Source organism: Chamaea fasciata, unplaced genomic scaffold (assembly GCF_029207755.1).
Source record: "Chamaea fasciata isolate MVZ Bird 193981 ecotype frontalis unplaced genomic scaffold, bChaFas1.0.hap1 SCAF_4, whole genome shotgun sequence".
In the NCBI taxonomy this organism is placed as follows: Eukaryota; Metazoa; Chordata; class Aves; order Passeriformes; family Sylviidae; genus Chamaea; species Chamaea fasciata.
In genome coordinates, this window is record NW_027094089.1 from 77,799,990 (window position 1) to 77,819,424 (window position 19,435).

The 19,435-nt window shown below is 45.9% G+C and overlaps 2 protein-coding genes across 5 annotated transcripts in view; both read right to left on the reverse strand.

Moving 5' to 3' along the window:
* Nucleotides 1-3,141: 3,141 nt before the first annotated feature.
* Nucleotides 3,142-4,023, reverse strand: LOC136289001 (syntaxin-1B-like). The gene has a single exon (XM_066182466.1). The coding sequence runs from the start codon at nt 4,021-4,023 to the stop codon at nt 3,142-3,144; it is 882 nt and encodes a 293-aa protein (XP_066038563.1).
* A 2,206-nt stretch (nt 4,024-6,229) lies between these two features.
* BRWD3 (bromodomain and WD repeat domain containing 3) overlaps nt 6,230-19,435 on the reverse strand; it is a 49,797-nt gene continuing 36,591 nt past the window's right edge. For 3 of the 4 annotated variants that reach the window (XM_066182166.1, XM_066182163.1, XM_066182165.1), the window contains 12 exons: nt 19,159-19,220; nt 18,918-19,073; nt 18,103-18,223; nt 17,475-17,600; nt 17,310-17,391; nt 16,711-16,767; nt 16,270-16,410; nt 15,899-16,051; nt 14,892-15,055; nt 14,312-14,409; nt 13,709-13,867; nt 6,230-12,515 (listed from right to left, as the gene is read on the reverse strand). In XM_066182166.1, the coding sequence (XP_066038263.1) occupies nt 11,728-12,515; nt 13,709-13,867; nt 14,312-14,409; nt 14,892-15,055; nt 15,899-16,051; nt 16,270-16,410; nt 16,711-16,767; nt 17,310-17,391; nt 17,475-17,600; nt 18,103-18,223; nt 18,918-19,073; nt 19,159-19,220 (2,107 nt within the window). In that variant the 3' untranslated portion in view covers nt 6,230-11,727. The remainder of the gene's footprint in view (nt 12,516-13,708; nt 13,868-14,311; nt 14,410-14,891; nt 15,056-15,898; nt 16,052-16,269; nt 16,411-16,710; nt 16,768-17,309; nt 17,392-17,474; nt 17,601-18,102; nt 18,224-18,917; nt 19,074-19,158; nt 19,221-19,435) is intronic. The other variant, XM_066182167.1, reaches the window with a different exon arrangement.

The following is a 19,435-nucleotide window of genomic DNA, read 5'->3' on the forward strand; positions in this document are numbered from 1 at the left end:
TAACCCACCTCACCTTTAAAACGAGTTCTGCAGGGTGATTAATTTGCTCTGGAATTATTTACTTCTCTAAATGTCAGCAAAAGATTTTGTGTTCTTAAAAAATTTTTTTTCAGTGACACTTTTTCAACTAAAAGACTTTGCAGGTGCTGCCAGCACAGTTACAAAGGCTTTGGGGTTTTCCTCCTGCTCCTTTTTAACACATTTTATCAAAAATTTCACTTTCAGTGCCTTCCATGTGTGTGAACACAGAGCAGAGCTGAGGGGTTTGAATTTTTAACTTTGGCTTTATCTTATTTTTCCCTTTAAATGTGAATTTATTGTATTTCTGATGCTCATTTGGGACATAATTAAAAGAGCTCTCTCATGTATATTCTTGGAATTGTTACAGCAGGTTCTCCACCTCAGTGTCACCATCTCCAGGAATATTCTTAAATGTGCTCCAGATGAGTCCCATAGTCAGAACAGAAAGGAATCTTTCCCATCCTGTTGGGTGTTCATGCCCACATTACAATACCATTAATTGCTCTGCAGTAATTAGATCCTGTCTGAGGCCACTATTTAATGAAAGGCCACCAGGCAGCAGAAAATAATAAATGCATAAATACATAAAGTCTCATTAACCACTGAAGCCATTGGGGGGGAGATCCACTCCAAGGTGTGAAGTTTCTCCTCTTCTCCTCCTCCTTCAACTCCTCATGGATCCCTGAACACAAATCAGAGCTATTTTCCTGCTAATCCCACACACAGGAGATCTCGTGGCTGCTGAAGCCCCACAAGCACAGGACCATCCCCTCTGTGCCAGGCTCCAGGGGAATTGTGCTCCATGAAATCCTCAGGGAGCACGTCCTGGCTGGAAGCACTGCTGGTGACCCAACTTTTTTTTCCCTGATTTTTATGGATAATGATCTCCTGAGTAGCAAAACCTGCTGGGCCAGAAGCTGCCCAGCCACCCGAGAGAGCTCCAGGGAGGTTGTTTGCACGGAGCTGTGACAGTGGGGCGTGAATGGAGGTTAAATATGTTTTATTGAGCTTAGATTTGCTGCCTCCCAACCTCAGCAGGTTTATTTCCCTCCTCTTTGTATCCTGGGAGGCTGTAAATAACTTCAGTGTTTCCCGGGAGGTTGCTTTTGCAGCCACACAGTAAATGTGGGGTTGGATGTGAGATGCAAGGAGTGTTTCCAATGGTCTAGAAGTTGTGGATTTCTTTTTAAAATGAAAATTAGATAAACATGAACTTCCATTCATCAAAATTTGAATGAAAAGGGAATATTCATTTAGACCTCACAAATGGAAAATACAGAAGGAGGAAGAGGGCAGGACCAGAGACCACACAACTTGGCTCCCAGAGCTCTCACAGGGATGGATAGTCCTGATGTGGGGGTCTTCCAGTGAACAGAAAATATGAATTTATCAGTCTGAAAATTAAGTTTTCTACATTCCTAAGAATTTAGCTCAATCAACACAGTGAGAAGTCATTCAGTTTTTGCTCATCCTTAGCTTTGGGCTCCCTGCTACAAAGAAATAACTCTCCACACTCAAGAGGTTATGGAGAAAGTGTTTTATTAAAGCTCAGCCAGAGGATGAAAATAAATGTAAGGGTGGCTCAGAGCACTGGGATGAGCTGCCAGGAACTGCCAGGGCACAGAGGGGTCCCAAAAAAGGGTCCAAAAAATCTTAACCAGATCCCAGGCTCTAATTTGAAAGGTTTTGGGAAATTCGTGTGGCGATATGGGGACCAGAAAAAAGGGCCACTCGAAGTTTCCAGCATTTCCAGCAGATGTGGGATATTGTCTGGTTTGGAAATGTGCAGGTTGAAGTAAAAGCCGGCAAATTCCCAAAAAAATTGCGCAAATCCTCTCGTGGTGTCAGAGTGTGGGAGGAGCCATTAGGAACACCTAGCCCAAAGCTGACCCGCTGCCTGACAAACCAGCAACGACCAAAATGCAACATGAATGCACCAAATAATCCCTGGGAAGCAGAAATTGGAGGAAGTGGGGAGAATCAGGATTAGGATGTGGTGGAGGAACCTTCATGCTGCTCCTCGGTGGCACCAAACCATTTGAGGCCCCTCACACCTAACCACAGAGCTGCCAAAAACTTCAACAGGCTTTTTCCGCCCTCTCTCCTTGAAACAGTAACAAAACTGAGAAATGTTACAGTTCTGAAGTCAGGTTTTGGAGTGTTTAAAGCGCTTTTCTCGGCTGGGCGCTGCAGTGGAGGTTCATGGTCCCCATGATGCCACCAAGGTGTGCAAGGCCCCTGTGCCATGGGGCAAGGTGTGCACGGTCTTCACATTGTTACACAAGGCGTACATTGTCCTTATATAAATGCACAAGGTGTGCCTGGTCCTCATGCTCCACGTAAGGTGTGCAGGGTCCCTGTGCAGTCAGGAAAGGTGCTGGGGGTCCTCCTGTCACCGTGCAAGAGATTCCTGGTGCTCGTGCTTCCAGGTGAGGTGTGAATGGTTATTCCATCACTGTGCAAGGTGCAGCTGGTCCCTGCGCTGCCATCCAAGGCGTGCACAGTCCCTGTGCCATCAGGGAAGGTGTGTGTGATGCCAGTGCGGCCGTGTGAGGTGTGCACGGATCCTGCATCCCTCAGCAAGTTGTGCTTGATGGTCTGCATGCCATCGAGGAAGGTGTGCATGGCCTCCACACCATTACACAAGGCACTCACAGTCCTCACACCATCATACACGGTGTCCACGTCCCATGCCATGTAGGAGAGCAGGAACAGGGCTGTGGGCAGCCTTGGCCTTGATGGGTTACAGCTTGAACGAGACAGGTGAACAACTTTGAGGGAGAAGAAGTGTGGAATGCGGATGTGTGTCGACATATACAACGAGAAATGGGGAAATTTATGACCAATTACAAAAGGGTAGAAGGCGTGTGCACAGTTTGTTAGCCAACTATAATGCAAAAGGCAGTGCGTGCTATGCGTGTGATACAGAGAAAAAGTATAAAAAGTTGTACTGTGGGATAATACACTGCTGGCGCTTGCCACCATCTTCAGCATCACTCTTTTGCCCCACCGTCACTGTCCCACTGTTCAAAGAGCACAGAACAGCCTCCCTCCCACCGTCTGTCGCCCGGCGCGGGGTGAACCCCCGAGCTCTGCCGCAATCCACCCTGCAGCCCCGGCTCAGCGCAGGCCCCGGCCGGGGAAAGGCAGGCAGGGGCAGCAGGAGCAGAGCCCCAGAGCCGCCGTCAGCAGCGCCGAGCTCCGCGACGGCCGCTGGTATTTGCGGGCTCTCTTCACGCCGCCGCCCGTCTGGGCCGCGTAGTCGAGGGTGCGCAGGACGTGCTGCTCCACGCTGTCGGCAGCGCCGTGCTGCTGGGCCAGCAGCCCCTCCAGCTGCAGGAACAGCCCGCGCAGCTCCAGCATCTGCGCCTCCAGCTCCAGCAGCTGCCGCTGGCGCGCCTGGGCCAGGCCCAGGTGATGCTTGGCCTTGAGCTCCTCCAGGTCGCGGCCGACGATGCGAGGCCCCTGCGGGCTCTCGGCCAGCAGATCCACGTCCTGAGCGCCCAGGTTGACGCCCGCCAGCTCCGCCTGCCTCTGGATCTGCTCCTTCAGCCGGTGCCGGTAGCGGCTCTCCCTGGCGTAGTGGCGGGCGAGGACGGCGCCGTAGCGGCGCAGCAGCAGCCACAGCTGGGTCTGGCGGACGCGGGGCCCCGCTCGCCCCGAGCCCCCGGCCGGGGCCGCCGGCAGCGCTCCCAGCCGGGGCTGCAGGGCCGCGGCCTGGCGGGCGAAGGCGGCGCGGGCCGCGCCGAGGCCGCTCTTCTCGCGGGCGATGCTCTCCTCCGAGGTGCAGCACAGCACCGACTGCTGCGTCCTGTCGATGCTCTCCGAGAGCTGCTCCAGCCGCTCCAGCGCCCGCCACAGCTCGGCCGCCTCCCGCAGCGCCCGGCCCACGGGGCTGGCGTCGTCGCCGACGAACGCGGGGTTGTCGAAGCGCAGGGAGTCGTCGTGCGGGTCCCCCTCGGCCGCCGCTCGCTGCTGCAATTCGGCCAGCCGGTCCCTCATGCTCCGCGGGGCTCCGGCACCGTCTGCGGGGACGTGTGAGGCTGGAGCTCCTGCGGGAGCGCTGCGAGCCTTGGCTCCCGACAGCAGAGCAAATATTGATGGAGGGAGGGCAGGTCCTGCGTCAGCCCCGGGCCGGACCCCGCCGGCGGAGGGAAAGGTTTGCCCGGGGCAGAGCGGGAGGAAGGCCCGGGCCGGGAGCGCTGCCAGCACCGCCCGCACCTGCGTCACGGGACGGGCTCCGGCTCCACACCTGATCCGCCGAGGCTCGGCACAAAGACGCTTTTATTCACCCAGAAACAAGGACACCCGACAGTCCCGTCGGACGGGGCACGGAGGGGATGGCCCACCCGGCACCCCCGGCCTTCGGAACGGCTCCGAACTGCCAGCAGCCTCACAGCGAACCCAAGACAGCTCCTGGTTGTACCAAAGGAAGGGCAAATGACACAGTCACTGACTCTGCCAAGCTGGCAGGGACACACAGGGGGCACCGGAGCCCAGCTCCTGGCCCTGCACAGCACCATCCCTCAAAATCCCACCCTGGGCCTGAGGCGGTGTCCAAACACTCCTGGAACTCGACTCACTGAGCTCAGGCATCATTGGATTCGGCTCATCCCCTTGCTATTGTGAACCGGAAATGGACGGAAGCAAAGCTTGGCCTCCTGCCTGCTGCGTGGGTCGGGAGAGCTCTGTGCGGGGCCTTAAAATGCCCACGATGTCACCGGCAGCGCCCTGCACCCCTGGAGCACCGCGAGAGTGAATTCAAAAAGGTGCTCTTGGAGTTTTCCAGGCTGGAAATGAGCTTCGGGATTACCCAGCTGTCCCACACATCACTGCAAAGCAGTGCTGAGTCCATTCCACGCTGCAATGCACAAAAATCACAGCTGAACTCTTAAGACATCTGTAAAAAATACCTTTAGAAAGGTACTTATACAAAACACATTTTGAAAGTGGACGGGGATAAACAGTTGGTCTGTACCACTGGGTATTTTATATAACGTACTTTATAACATGTATTATCACATATGACCTAAACATAATGATTTAAAGTATAAAACAGCTATTATATAATATCAATATAATATCAAATCAATATAATATAGAGGGACAGCCAAGGGAGGTTTAGCAAAGGTCAAGTAGCTCTGAAGGGAGTGGAATTCCTTCCTTCCCTCCAATGCCATCTGATGGATGTACATAAAGGGGGCTTCAGCATCGCTGCAAAATAAGTTTAATTTTGTTCTCTGTAACCATCAAGGCCAAAAAAAAAAAAAAAAAGCAGCAGCACTTTTGTCCCTGCAGTTTGGAGAATGAGTGTTAAAAAGGAGATATTTATTCCCATCGGACAGAAAATGCCACTAGAATCAGCACAATATAGTGAAATGTCAAAAAAGTCAGCAGATTAATGAGGGAAAAAGTCAAAACAGAATGACAAAATAGAACTCCAGAATCATTAATGTTGGAATCCCAGACCACCAAGTCCAACCAGTGCCTGATCCCCACCTTGTCACCAGCCCAGAGCACTGAGGGCCACCTCCAGTCTGTCCTTGGACACCTCCAGGGATGGGGCCACCTCCCTGAGCAGCCCCTTCCAATGCCTGGCCACCCTTTCCAGGAAGAAATTCCTCCTGCGTTTATTCCATATATTTATTGTCAGCACCTGCCCCTGGCCGAGCATGGAGCCCCCCCGGCAGCTATACACAAACCCAGCCCCATCCACCCCCAAAAATCCTGTTTAAACAATGTTATCACTGCTGTTTAACAAGGGCAAGAACAGAGGAGTAACTACTTGTTTCCCATGAAATATTCCTTAGGTAACAGTCCAACCTTCTCCTCAAGCCAAGTCACCCCCTGAACCTACCGGTGTCCCACAGTGGCCAAGGGACCTCGCCCAGAGCCTCCTCCCCTGCTCCTTTCATAGCATTTTTAGCCATTTCACAGCGCTTTTAGGCATTTTCCCCTTTGTTTTCCAAGAAATCATTAGCTGCTCCTATCCTTTTTTTTTTCCCCAGAAAAACGGTATTTTGGAGCCAGATTGGATGGTGATTGCGGTGAGGGTCTCCATCCCATCCTGCTCAACATCTTCACAGCGTATAAAAGCTTCTCTATCCATTTATAAAGAAAGCTTCTATATCCAGTTTATAAAACTTCCAATTAAAACTATGAAAGTATCCAGTTGCACCAAAAGCCTTTTTTTTTTTTTTTTCACCTTTTAATGTCTCCACTACTCAGGAAGCAAAGCAAAGCGAAAGTAAGAGTTTCTCTTTTTATTTTTTTATTAAGACAATCCCACAGCTGGAAAATGAAACATCCTAGATTACATCAGTGACTTCAAAAAAACTCTAGAAAAAAATCTTTACAAATTTACATTTGTACAATACAAAAAACTAACAGCTCATTGCATATAAATATTACATTTGGTCTGCCAACATATGGCATCAAAATCCCTGAAGTATTCATTAAAGGGACCTGAGATAGCGGATGTGAAGATATGGGCATAAATATCACCTGAAAAAAAAATATAGAAAGTAGACATAATTCTAATAGTTTTGTGCATTTTTTGAGTATTTTAAATCCAGAACACGACCTGGAGAGCCTAAATCATGTGAATTTTGCTCTGACATCAAGTGGTATTTCTACATGAAATCTGCTCTAATGACTCATGGAGGAATGAAGAGCCTGAATTAGTTATTTCTACAGAAAAATAATCCTCAGACATTGAGTTCTGAACACACCCGAGCAGCCACCACTCTGAGGAAGAATTTTAGGTAAAGAAACGGCGGATTTGGATTTTACCTGCAAATATTCAGCAGGATTTCACCCCCCATCCCCCACACACAGCTCCTCACAGACCCAAAACCTAGGAAGATCCGCAGTGCTTGCCAATGAAAACCCCCAAACTGAGGAACTGCTCCTAATTTTCCACTGGTGGAATTATTTCCCAACTATTTACACATTTGCCAGCTCCCCAGCATGGCTGCAGTTACTACCAGGAGTAGTAATTCCAAGTGCTTGGTTTGCCTTAGAAGTCTCACAGACTCGGATCAGGTACCCACATCCACGCACAAAAATGTATTTCAGCACCATTTTTAGAACACTAGAGTTAAGGCTGTGACAGCAATTCCCACTGGAAATCTGTATTTTTCAGGGATTCGTAGCACAGTTGTGTGAGTTCGCTGTGGGCTGAACACGACGTAGTAAAAATGTGCAAGCTTCCAACAGGGCTTTGCATTTCTAAGACTAAAAAAAGGATGAGTTTTTAGACTAAAGTTTGCAGGCTGTTACTTACTGTACATAAAGGAGTTTCTTTTACCATGTGTAAACCTCGGATATATTGAAGAGTTGAAAAGTCTCTGTCGCTCATGCACAGGGATTTGCTATAATACACATTGTAAGAACACAACAACAGTTCCCTACCTATTAAATATAGAGTTAGCCTAGGAGGGTTAACTGCTCCTTCAGGAAATCATCAGCATTTTATAAAACTCTGCAGGATGGTTTTTAAATAAAAAGATAAAATTAAGACATGTAAACACACAAAGACGTTTTTAACCCATGAGATCCATGACAGGACGCTCCAGATCAGGACACAACATCCTTAAACCTACAGCTGTTCACTTTTCCCTGGTGTTCACCACTCAAAGATGGAATGAATCAAGTTTTTACAGGAAATTAGTGATTTAAATTAATTTTCTCATGCTTATATTCTGTGATTTGGAGCACAGAGACATTCCTGAGACACTCAGGAGCAGCTTTTCCAAATGCTTGGCAAGGGTCATCTTGTTTTTGAGAGTCAAGAGAGTCTCCAAATATTTTATTTTTTTAAATTAATTAAAAACTCCCTGCCACACCCCTGGTGCCAGCTCTTTTCCCTGCTCTCTGAACTACTCAGTCCTGCTTCCCCACAGGAGGAGCAGCTGAGATGGACATTGAGGAAACCTTCCAGGAAAATGAAACTACGCAAACAGGACGCAGAATTTGAAGCAGTCAAAAATCCTCCATGAATTATTTCTCCACAATTCTTTTCAGTTTTTGTGTCTGCAGGATGGGGGTGGTTGGAATTAGGGGGTGGCCTCTGCTTGGCTGATGGAGAAAGGAGTGATGGAAAGAGGGAGGAGGGATAAAACTATCCAAATCCATCCAAATTCAAGCACCAACAGAAACATTTGGATTAAACCTAACAGCCAGGCAGGCCAGCTGAAATAAAACTCATCACGATATCCAAAGTTTCCAAGAGAATAAATAAATAGCCTATGAAAGAAAACTACAGGACAGAGGTGGGGCATGGCGAAAAAGAAAATAAAAGGTGATGGAGAAAATAAAAAGCAGGTGAAGTTTGGGCTGAATCATTTAGGTTGGAAAAGGCTCCCAGATCATTAAGTCCAATCTTCAACCAAATCCCACCACAGCCACTGAATCACTAAGGGCCACATGTGCTCAGTTCTTGGATGGTGACTGCCACCTCCCTGAGCAGCCTCTTCCAATGCCTGACCACTCTTTCCATGAAAAATTTTCCCTAATGTCCAAGACAACAGCATCTCACTACTGCCAAATAAGCTTTGTCATCTGTGCCCTGGTCTGGAGAGAAAGAGGAGCATTGCAGGGATGGTGGATTGGGGCTGGGAGAAGCTGAGAGCAAAGACACACAAGATTTCAGCCCTGTCTCTGTGGAGGATGGAGTGTGTGGGCCTGAAGCCTTTCCTAAGGTGTTCCCAAGGTGTCTCCAAGGGCCCTGAGGAACCCCAGCAGCTAAGGATTGGGATATGCCAGTGGGATATCTCACGGGAACAGAGCACCAATGCCCAAACACCTACAGGAACCGAGGAGCCCCTGGCCTGCCTGCTCACCCTCAGGAATCCCTTTCAAAATCAGACCTTAAATCCCATTCCTTAGGCAGAGTCTGGAGTTTTTTGTTGAGAGTGCAAGGAAAGACAGCACATTCCAGACTCTGCAGCCTGCCCGGAGCTTGGCAGGGTCTGGAGCAGTGAGACTTTTGGATGGTCTAAATGACTTTAAAATCTGCTTCTGCTTCAGCTGGTGGGCTCATCCTAAGTTTATCCACACCCGTAAGTGGCTCCTGATAGGATTTGGGATTTGAGAGCATTCAAGTTCCTATGAAAGAGTAATTATTCCACAGAACTATGAGAAATCAACTGCCCAACTCAGAAAAAATCCAGACACAAATCCAAGCAAAAAGAACAGCTCTAAACCCAAGTTATTTGTCATGCTTATAAAAGATTCTCATGCACAAAAAAAAAAAAACCCAACTTTTTTTTTCAATTTTTACACTAAATTCTGCTGTCCCAGCACCCCCTGCTCTAGCTCATTGTCATGGGACACAGTAATACTTACGCCACAGCAAAGTGATGCTTCACTGGTATCTTCACAGTATAGAGAAAAGATACAGTTAAGAACATATTAAATCTTACTCTAATTGCTGCTAAAATACACCAACTTATAAAATTATTTCTCTGGAATCCCTGTGGTTTCTCTCTCCCCAACCCCTATACAAAATAAATAAGGAATAAGTGGATTTTCAGCCAGTCAGAAATAGAGGAAAAAGCATTTCTTTTGCATTTCAAGCTTTTCAGGCTTTAGGACAGAACCCATAGTGTTTACATTAGCTCACAGGACTGATCTAAGGGATATGATTCCAACTATGGACCAATGCATACATGCTATTCCTGGTTACCATATGTAAAAAGACCAATCAGTCAAACAAATAACATTTCTTATAAATATAAATGCATGTATATATACAGATATATGAGAGAGATGATAGGACAGGTGTTTATACTTTAAAGCCCAACACAGAACTAGGAGAGTCTCTGCACTTGGTTTTTTCCCCACTCCCCATCAAAAACCAAACCAAGTCCAGCAATGGATTACAGCTGATTCCAAACATTCCTCACAAAATTAAAAGTGTGGGTTTTGTACTGTACCATAAACTTGTATTAACGAGTAATTTAGGATATACTCTCCTCCATCACAAAACTAAACCTCTGGTTTTTTATTTTCAAGTCATTTTTGCATCTAACTAGGATTTTTTTTGGAAAGCGAGATAAAATAGCTAGTGCTTAATATAGAAAGTCAAAAATTAAATTCCTTCAGCATTTGAGAATATACATGGGTCACTCTTTGCTGCCTGAGGTTTTCCAGAATTGTTGACCAAGCTGTGCACAGAAGAACTTCAGGATACTGGATGAAAGCTCAAAAAACCCCTAAAAACCTTGAAAAACTCCACTGGAACTTCGTAGTCTCTTCTGACTTGTTCTCTCTGTAACCTGACCCTGAACTGTAAGACAAGGGGAGGAAATTGGAATCCCACATCTATTCCAGCCAGAGCCCAGGAAGGAAGGAAGGAAGAGGCTGCTCACCTCCAGCTCAGCCCACGCCACTGCTGAGGTCACCGAGGAGCCAGAGCAAGGATCTCCTCACCAACTGCACTACCACTGCCAGAGGACTTCAAGTCAGCTTTTCCCAGGACAACAAGAGCACAGTGCAACAGGAATTCTGTTCTGGAAGCTTGAGACACAAGAGATAGTAGGGGGGGGTGGGGGGCAACAGCTCCCTCAGCACCTCCAAGGGGCCAGAGGGCCTGAACCACATTCCAATGGAGCACAGGGCAGTGGGGGCCAGGCAGCCCCCCTGCACAACCAAATCCCAAACATCTGCTGCTGAGAACTCTGAGAGCCACTGCATTCGTTTTCATAGTGGCAACACAAGGAAGATAAAGCTACTCACAACTTCCACCCCTCTACGCTCCTTCTCGCCTCTTCTTCACCACGCTCTGAATAACAGCATCTATTTTCTTTTCAGTTTCCAGTAGTTGTAAATAAGAGGTAGCTGAGCTACTATTAAAAATCATGCTTTGAAGAGGAGGAACCTTTCAAATGTTGAAGTCACCCCTTTAGCTGCACAATCTCGATTAATACTATAAAAATATGAGAGGACAAAAAGAAAATAGATGCAAGTAACTTTTGCATTTGGCACCTTTTGTCTAGATATTCATACTTCTCAAGTATTCTCTTTTTAATAAAGTTAATGCACACATAGGACACACCACATCAAAGGTTTGCTACATATTTACAAGGCACCAACCCTTTGTCACTGTTTTTACACGAATAAAGAACCGATAGAAAGCACATCAGGACCCCCAAAACTGTAGTATGGACATACTTCAGTTCAGCACAATTCCAACAACGTTTGGCCTGGGAAGATTAAAATAATCCAGATCCTTCTTACAATATAGAAACTGTAAACATTTTATAGCTGCCTTTAGGATTGGTGTATTGTGCAAAAGTTATAATTATTACTGTGTCTAAGGATTTATGGCAGAAACCACATAAAAACTCTGTAAGAAGGTGCTATTTCTATAATACAAAAACAAAACGAGGGAGAGAAGTCATAAGCGTGACTCGAAAATGTCATGTTCCTACTGAGAAGCTGGAAGCCTCTGTAATGTGATGAACTCGTAGTGTGTGGGGAAGAATTTCTGTAATTTAAGGCCTAATGACTAAGGCTTGTTTTGACCAATGAAGTGTGGAGATCTGAAGCTTTAAAACAAACACAAACTGACAGGATGGAAAAGCACCACTGTGAAACGTGAGTGGAGTCCCCGCACAACTTGCTTGGTAGAATTTCTGGTAAAATCCCTGCAGTAGAAGGCCATTGAAGTTCTTTTAAAATTGTTCCAAAGTTTTCCATCTGTCAATAATTCCATCCCATGAGATGGCTGACCCTGGCTTTTTCTGTCATTTTCCGCACCCTGCCTGACCTGGAAGTACCAAGGTTCAAAGGATCCTCGGTGTGCACAAAATTGTCATTGTCGGAGTCGTCATTGTACAGGACAGTTCTCCTGCCCTCATTCCTGGTTTTGATCCGAGGGGGTCGGCTGAATCTCCCCCCAAACACATTCTCCCCAAACTGTCCCCCAAAGAGGTTTTCAAACTCATCGTCGGCGAGCCGGGCGCGTTTCGCTCTGGTGGCTCCTCGTGAGGCCCCTCGGCCTCCTCGGCCTCTCCTTCCTCCCCGGCCGCCGCCTCTTCCTCTGCCGCAGCCTCTTCCACCTCTGCCCCCTCTTCCCCCTCTGCTCCACCTGCCCCACCTGCCCCATCTGCCCCTCCTCCCAGTCCCGCGCCCCTGCCAATTCCGTTTGCCCCCAGTGAGTTTCCGTTTGATTTTCCGTTTGGGTTTTTTGGATTGCACAACTTTGCTGTAGTCATGGTCACCATCGATGTAATCCTGGTCTGTTCTGGAGGTTGATTCCGAGTCGGAATCAGAGCCGCTTCTGCTTTCGGAGCTAGAGCTGGATGCCGATTCCCCACTTTCTGATGAAGACAAACCAGACTTTTCCTTTAATTCTCTCTTCTCCTCCTCCTCCTCTTCTGCCTCCTCCAGGTGCTCGTCCTCTTCTGAGGCGCTCAGCAGCTTCCTCTTGACTCCTGCCCGGGGTTCTCTGCCGTCCCCGTTGGTGAGTGGCCCATCAGGAGAGTGATCTAAGCAAACACGAAATAACCCCATCAGCATCACACCACAGCCAAACAGGACACAGAAAGTGGGATTTGCCTCAGTTGCCTTTGGGATTCTCCTCAGCTGCCTGAGGTGTGCTCAAGGGTGATCCACTGGGAGCTACTCACCCTTTATGTGCTGTGGACACAAGTAGGTGCTCTAAGGGGAAAATCTATCAAAGTAAACACAGTTTTTATCTGGAAGCAATGGCTGCAAACTCTCCTGAGCAAGAGTTCAGTGAAGATCCAGGCAAAAAAAGGAGCCTGGAGTGACCAGGTTGGACACAAACATCTAAAACTCAGTCAGGTGAATCCTACCTGGGGTGCCAAGGCAGGAACACTCTAAAATCCATTTCTAAATATACACAAAAGTAACATTCTACAAGCAGCATTTATTCCCTATCGAATGCTCCAAAGGCTTACCCAGGGAATATTAATGGAAAGCATAACTCAAGAGAGTCAGTGACCCAAGAAAGCTCACTGGGATTGCTGAACACCTTAAATGAAAATTAAATAAAGTATCTTGCTGGCTTGGGACCCAAAATCCTCCAGGTTTTCAGGGTTATGAATCTGACAATGAAGATTAAATATCTTCTTTAAGACAGGACAGGAAAACCTCACCTGCAGCATCCAGCACTGCCACAGCACAGGAGTGTGGACTTGGGAAAGGCTCCAGGGTTCAGGAAATGCCCATATAGTGCCCACCTCAGTGGAAACTCTGAGCAACTCATCCCCGAGATTACCACACCTGAACTGTCTCCCTTCTAATGACAACTACTTTGTTTGGCATGTGAGAAAAATATTTAAATGTTTTTGTAAACTTTCTTTCATTTTTGGTTTCAGCTTGATTAATAAAAGGCGAAGGATTGGGGGTGGGGATTCTCTTAGTTTGCTTTCTATAACTCCTGAAGGAGCTGTAGGAGTTTAAAAGCAATCAAGTTTTCCATCTGAAGAGATTTTAAAGGATTTTACTAAAGTGCACAAGGAATCATCTGCATTCCAGCCCTCAGAGAAGAACGCCACAGAGTAAAGGAGTAAAGTAAATTCAATTTTTTGGTATGGTTTAGGTATATATATAATGCTACACTGAGGGAGTAATTCCATAAACATCAGACAGAAGCAAGATCTTTAACCTCTAGTGAAACCAGTCAGTCAAAGCACAGAATCTTATTATTTCCTACCTTGTTTCACTGGTGTAGATTTGCTCCTGACTGGTCTGCTTTTCCCTGGATCTATGGCATTTCCACTCCGGCTCTGTGCATTTGAGCCTGACGAAGATGGTTGACCCTCCAGCTCTTCACCAGTGGCAGAACCCAGAGGTTCTTCTGCTGTATCTGAAACTTCAGACAGGACACCACAAGGGGACAGGGTGATTTTTATATTCTATTTACAGGGCTGTGTCTGGGGAGGTTCTGTATGCCTTGAGTTAACAGCCTGAGTCAGGGTAATCTCACCAAACTGCTCTGCAGCCACGGAAAGACAGATTCCTCTGGAGTTTAACTCCAAGTAGGATTAATTTAATTAATTATCCATCACTGCTGTAGGAGAGAGGCAGGAAGTCTGGGCTTTTGGCACTGGACTAATTCTTATTCAGACCCAAGTTCCCAATACCCTGATCCTTACCCAGAACTTCCCAACAGCCAAACTCAGCTAAAACAACCTACAGACAACACATTTCCAGGACCTTGCTCCTTCAACAGGCGGGTTTTGCATATGTCTCATGAGGACAAGACTCAACCTGCACAGACGAGCTGCTCTAAGAGAAAGGCTGGATTTCTCCTCACCATGAGATGAGACTGAAGAGTTAGTCCTGGTCAGGGGCAGTGAGGTATTTTGGTTGGGTTTAGGTTGAGTCTTCATTTGCTTCTGTTTCCCTTTTGGGCTGCAAACACAGAATATCCCAAAGAGAGAAATCTGTTATCACCAAAGACTCAAATACAAAACTCATTTCTTCTGCAAAGTGATCTCTTTTTCCCTGGTGTGATAAAAATAGTTACACCATGGTGCTGTTTACTAAAGGTACAGGAGTTTGCAGGGACAAGATTTTATCTCCCCTTTTAAAACCAACAGTCAGTTTACTTAGATAATGTACTGGAGGAAGGTAGGGAAGTGTTGCACAACACTTTTTCCACAGTTAAAAAGCAAAGAGACAGCTGATCTTTCAATTCCTCCAGGGTTAACGCTTGTAACCACATCATCTTTCACTTACCAGAATCACAACCTACAAACTGAGCATGATTTTATCTCCCAAAAGAGCAAGTTCATCAAGGAACAAGCAACACTGCTGCTGGTTATTCCCAAAAGCACACCCACCCCTGTCCTCTGGAATGGCACTGCCAGCCAGGCTCACCATCCCTGTTTTACCTGGATGCTCTGCTGCTTGAGGGGGAACTGCTGCTGCTCCTCAGTCGTTTTCGGTACCGAGGCCTTTTCCTCTTCTGACATTGCATTGCTGACTTGTACTCAGAGATGATGTTTTTCATGTGATTCTCAAATAAGGCAGAGAGTCGAAGGGTCATGCTGTATATCTGCAGTGAGGAAAAATGGTCAGGTTTATTAGAGTTGAGCAACTTGAAGATCAACCAAAAGCCATCACAAAGATGTCCAGACTTTGTAGCACCAAGAAAAGATTCACAGTGATGTTCCACCATGAGGTTCTTTACAGATTATTTCCTTCCATGGGCCACGTGTATTCTTGCAACAGAAAGTGTTTTCATAAAAGGATTTAATAACAGTACAAAATATTTCCAGAGTTGAAGGAAAATGGATTTCTGGATTACTGGAATGCAGTCCCCTTTGTCAATCCCCATGACGCATGGAAGCAGGACTTTAGATAACTTGAATACCAAGGGAAAACCAAATGGATTTCATGTCTCCTCATCTTTGTTTTTGCACTAAATCCCTGGTGAACTGTCCTTACACCACTCTAACAGACCTACAGAGAAGCAAACCCAAATGTCCTCAGTCCCAATTTCTCTAAACCAGATGTCAAAATCTTTAAACTACTTTCCCATCCTCTTTCTAGGCCTTGCTTTTGTGTAGCCTCATCCACAGTATGTGCAGTTATCAAACTGATAGCCTTGTTTACAGCGATAAATTATTGAAAAAAATTTAAGCAACTGGTGACCAGTTTTCTGTTACAAATATTGCAAGGAACAGCTGCAACAGTCATCATCGTCCCACATGAAAATGGATATTAGAAGTAATCTGGGAGAGCAGAACAAAGCAAGTTTATAACAACAGAATTGGTGTATGCTGGTTATTTTTATTACACCAAGCAGTGCATTGCTCTTCAGACCTCATTTCATGTGTTTTATTCATGTATGGACAAGGTCTGTGTTAAAAACCAGGCATTAAAATTTATTACTTACACGAGACTTTTTATTAGGAGTGTAAGCTTTAGAGTTGCAGAATATTAAACGGATATCTTTGTAGAATTCCAAGGGACTGGTGTAGTTTCCTGCTTCCAAAGTTTCTTTCACAGTGCTGAAGTCCATGGGAGTGTCTACAATATCTCGATAATCCTGTGAGAAAACACAGGAGAAAAATCAAAGCTCTCAAATCCTACAGCAGTAACATCATCTCAGTGTTCATCCAGTGGCTCAAGTCAGTCTTTAACTTTGAGAGTTGTTGCAGATAATTCCCTGAAAACATTAGCCCGTAAAGGGAGAGGACAGAGCCATGCCCAGCATGGATGTTCTGCCAAAGGAAGAACAATTCTGGATGTGGAAGCTGTACTTACAGGGTAAGAGAAGAGATCAACAGGCTGCCTGAAAGGCTCTGAGTCCTCTCGTTCATAAATCAGGTTTAAGAGCTGCTGGCACTGCTCCTTCCAAGCATCAGCACTGGCTTTCATGGGCTGCCTCTTCACTCTTCGTCTCACCTGCAGGGAAACAGGTATTGCAGACGGTATCAAGATTCCTAATAATTCCTAAGCATTCTTCAATTAAAAACAGAAATCCAGGAAGATTAAAGCAGAGCTGATAACATAGCAATATGCAAATTAGGCAAATGAAACTAGTTTGTCTTTTCTGGTCATATGTAACACTCAAACCCATGAGAACCTGCAGTATTTCATGTCAAGCCTTGCTATATTTACCAGTTGCATCGAAATTTGACTGCTGGAGATTTTTTTTTTAATCGATTTTTTTTTTAAAATGACCAAAACAGAAATTTTACTCACTCGTCTTTTCCCAGAGGAAGTGCCTGGAGCGTCTGAATCCACATCTACTTCTGCCACCTAAAGGCAAATGGAATGTTCACACACAGGCAGGTCTGGACAACCCTCAGCCATGGAAAAAGGGTGAACAACCACCCAACAACCACCACAGGGTACTTGGCAACAGGAACTACCTCCAAACTGCACTGAAGGGGGGAAGGAGTCAGCAGAGGGAAGCAGCTCAAGGTAGTGATATCTACCCTGTATTCTACCTGACATTTCACTCCAGAGATCAACTGATGGGAAATGACATAGAATTACATAAGGAAATCAGCTTTGCTGCCTCGCTGACAATGGAGAGCTGTTGTCCTTCTGACTGAGGAACAGCTCCACTTCCCAGCTTCCCTCATTACTCATCCTTCCAACAAAACATCATGTACTGAGAGAAGATTAAAGACAGACCGTTCCAAGAAGCTTTTTTACTTCAGGGAGCTTATTTTCTCAGGTGAGCCTAAAGAGCCTCGCCTCCAAAACTCAGTGCAATTACCCATAAAATAAAGACTCAACAAAAATCAAGATTTCTTTCATGTGCTGAATTTTAAAAGGGAAGGAAATGATCTTACCTCCTCTTCCTCATCAGTACTGCTCAGGTCTTCTGCTTTCACCTTGTTATAGATTTCTAATATATCAGTACAGCTCTGATCTCTGCAGGACAATGACAAAAACCAAGGTACACAATGAAGGATCCAAGTAATTGGAGTTGTGGGGTCTGTGAGGTCCAAACTCACCCAATGAAGCGGAGCAGGACATCTGTCACAATTTTGGCTGCTTTGACTATGGGGCTGTCTGGCTCGTTGAAAGTCCTGGCATTGTGTTCAATGTATCTTACCTCCCACATCAGGGCAGAGATTCTCCTGAAAAATACACAAAATTAAAGGAATGGGATGGAGAGGAAGGTGTATGTTATTTTTCTTCCACGTTCAGTAGGATTCTTCAGTAAAAATGGAATTGGAAATTCAGATCAAGCAGAAATAGGTGGTCCTAAGAGGGGAAAGTAAGAGCAGGACACTATTCCCAAATTAACGGGAAAAACTGAGATTTCCAGTTTCCAGCATTATTCGGTCCCCTTCTGGCAACTGCAACACAAGCAAAGACCCTGCTCAAAGGCAGCAGGGATGGAGACAAAGCGAACATGTTCTTCCAACACAGAGCCAGGCTCACAGTGTTAAACCAACACTCCAGGTCCAGCTACGGAAGCTTTTGCCTTAACAACATGGCCAGGAGAATTTATTATTCAGGAAGACTCACTTTGCCCAAGGCCAATCTGATTTCATGCAGTCGCTGAAGGACTTTAAACAGCATTCAGCTCCACATACTAATAAATGCAATAAATGTCAGCTACAAACCCACACTCACCTATAAAACCTGTTTTCAAGCCTTCTCCTGATGGTGGTGAGGTCAGTTGGGTAAGCAACGACAGTGCAATACATGGGATAGGCACTAAGGTCCACTGGAACAGCAAAGGGATTAGAAATGTCTGCAAGACAAAAGACCATAATCATTGAGATGCCTCCAAGGGATGTTATTCCAAGATTCCTTTTAATGGTTTCTGGGGTTTCTTTCGAAGAATTTGGCAAAAGCAACACAGATCTACACCTGAGGATGTCATTACCCACAGGGCAAGGCTCCTCCTCTTGTACCATCTATTCCTGCTCTTGAAAAAACACTTTCTGTTTAAGTATTACTTCTGAGATTCGTGTGCCAGCAGCCAATCTGCCTGAAAGGAACGTGGCATTTGCACTTACGATAGGAATACTACAACATGCAACATCAAGTAAGAACACAGACATGTCCTGGGTGCAAACAGAGGCAGAATTTAAAGCACAGTGTGCTATTAAATGGTTACAAATCAGTTACAAGGAATTTGGAGGTGAGGGTATTTAGTGAGGATTTGCTGGTTGGTTTTGAGGGGTTTAATTATATGTTTTGGTCTTTCACCTTTAGACATGACCCACTGGGAAGCCCCACTGAAGGAAATCAGCTGAAGTCCCAGAAAAAAAGATTTAGCTTGGAAACTGAAATACGAAATTTAAAAGGCTCTTTTCAGTAATTTAGTAGAGTTCATTTCAAATACTCCACACCAATTCCCAGCACACCATCCCATCTACTCTTCAGCCCTGTGCCACCTCCCTGATATTGTTAATCCTTCTCCCTTTTCTCTCCAAACATACCGAGGGAAAGAAGCTGCTCAATCCCTCGGATTACTCGTTCACATTCTTCATCTCTGGAATGGGCCCCCCACTCTCCTTCCTGGGGTTTGTAGAGAAGAGCTGTCAGCTCCTCTGGGGTCACAGGAACTCCAGCACCGACCTCCTCCGGATATGCAGCTGGAGAAGAACAATTCCAGAGGGTAAATCCAGGGCCCCAAAGCTGTTTGCTTTGTGCGGGGACAGGAATCCAACACACACTTACTTCCTTCTGGGATTGGTTCCATGTCCCATGGACTCATCCTCTCTCTTTCATTGTTGTCCCAGCTATTAAAATATTCATTCAAATTCACAAGTTAGAGCTGAATATAAAAATACACCTTTTCTTTACCAGATTTTTCCCAAAAGATCACTCCAGTTTGGAATTAGACATTCCAACTCCCTATTTTTCTCTTGTATTTCCTATACAGTCACTGCACTGCTGTTCATACCAGAAGTATTGCTTTAAGAATAAACTCAAAAATTCAATAAGTAAATATTCA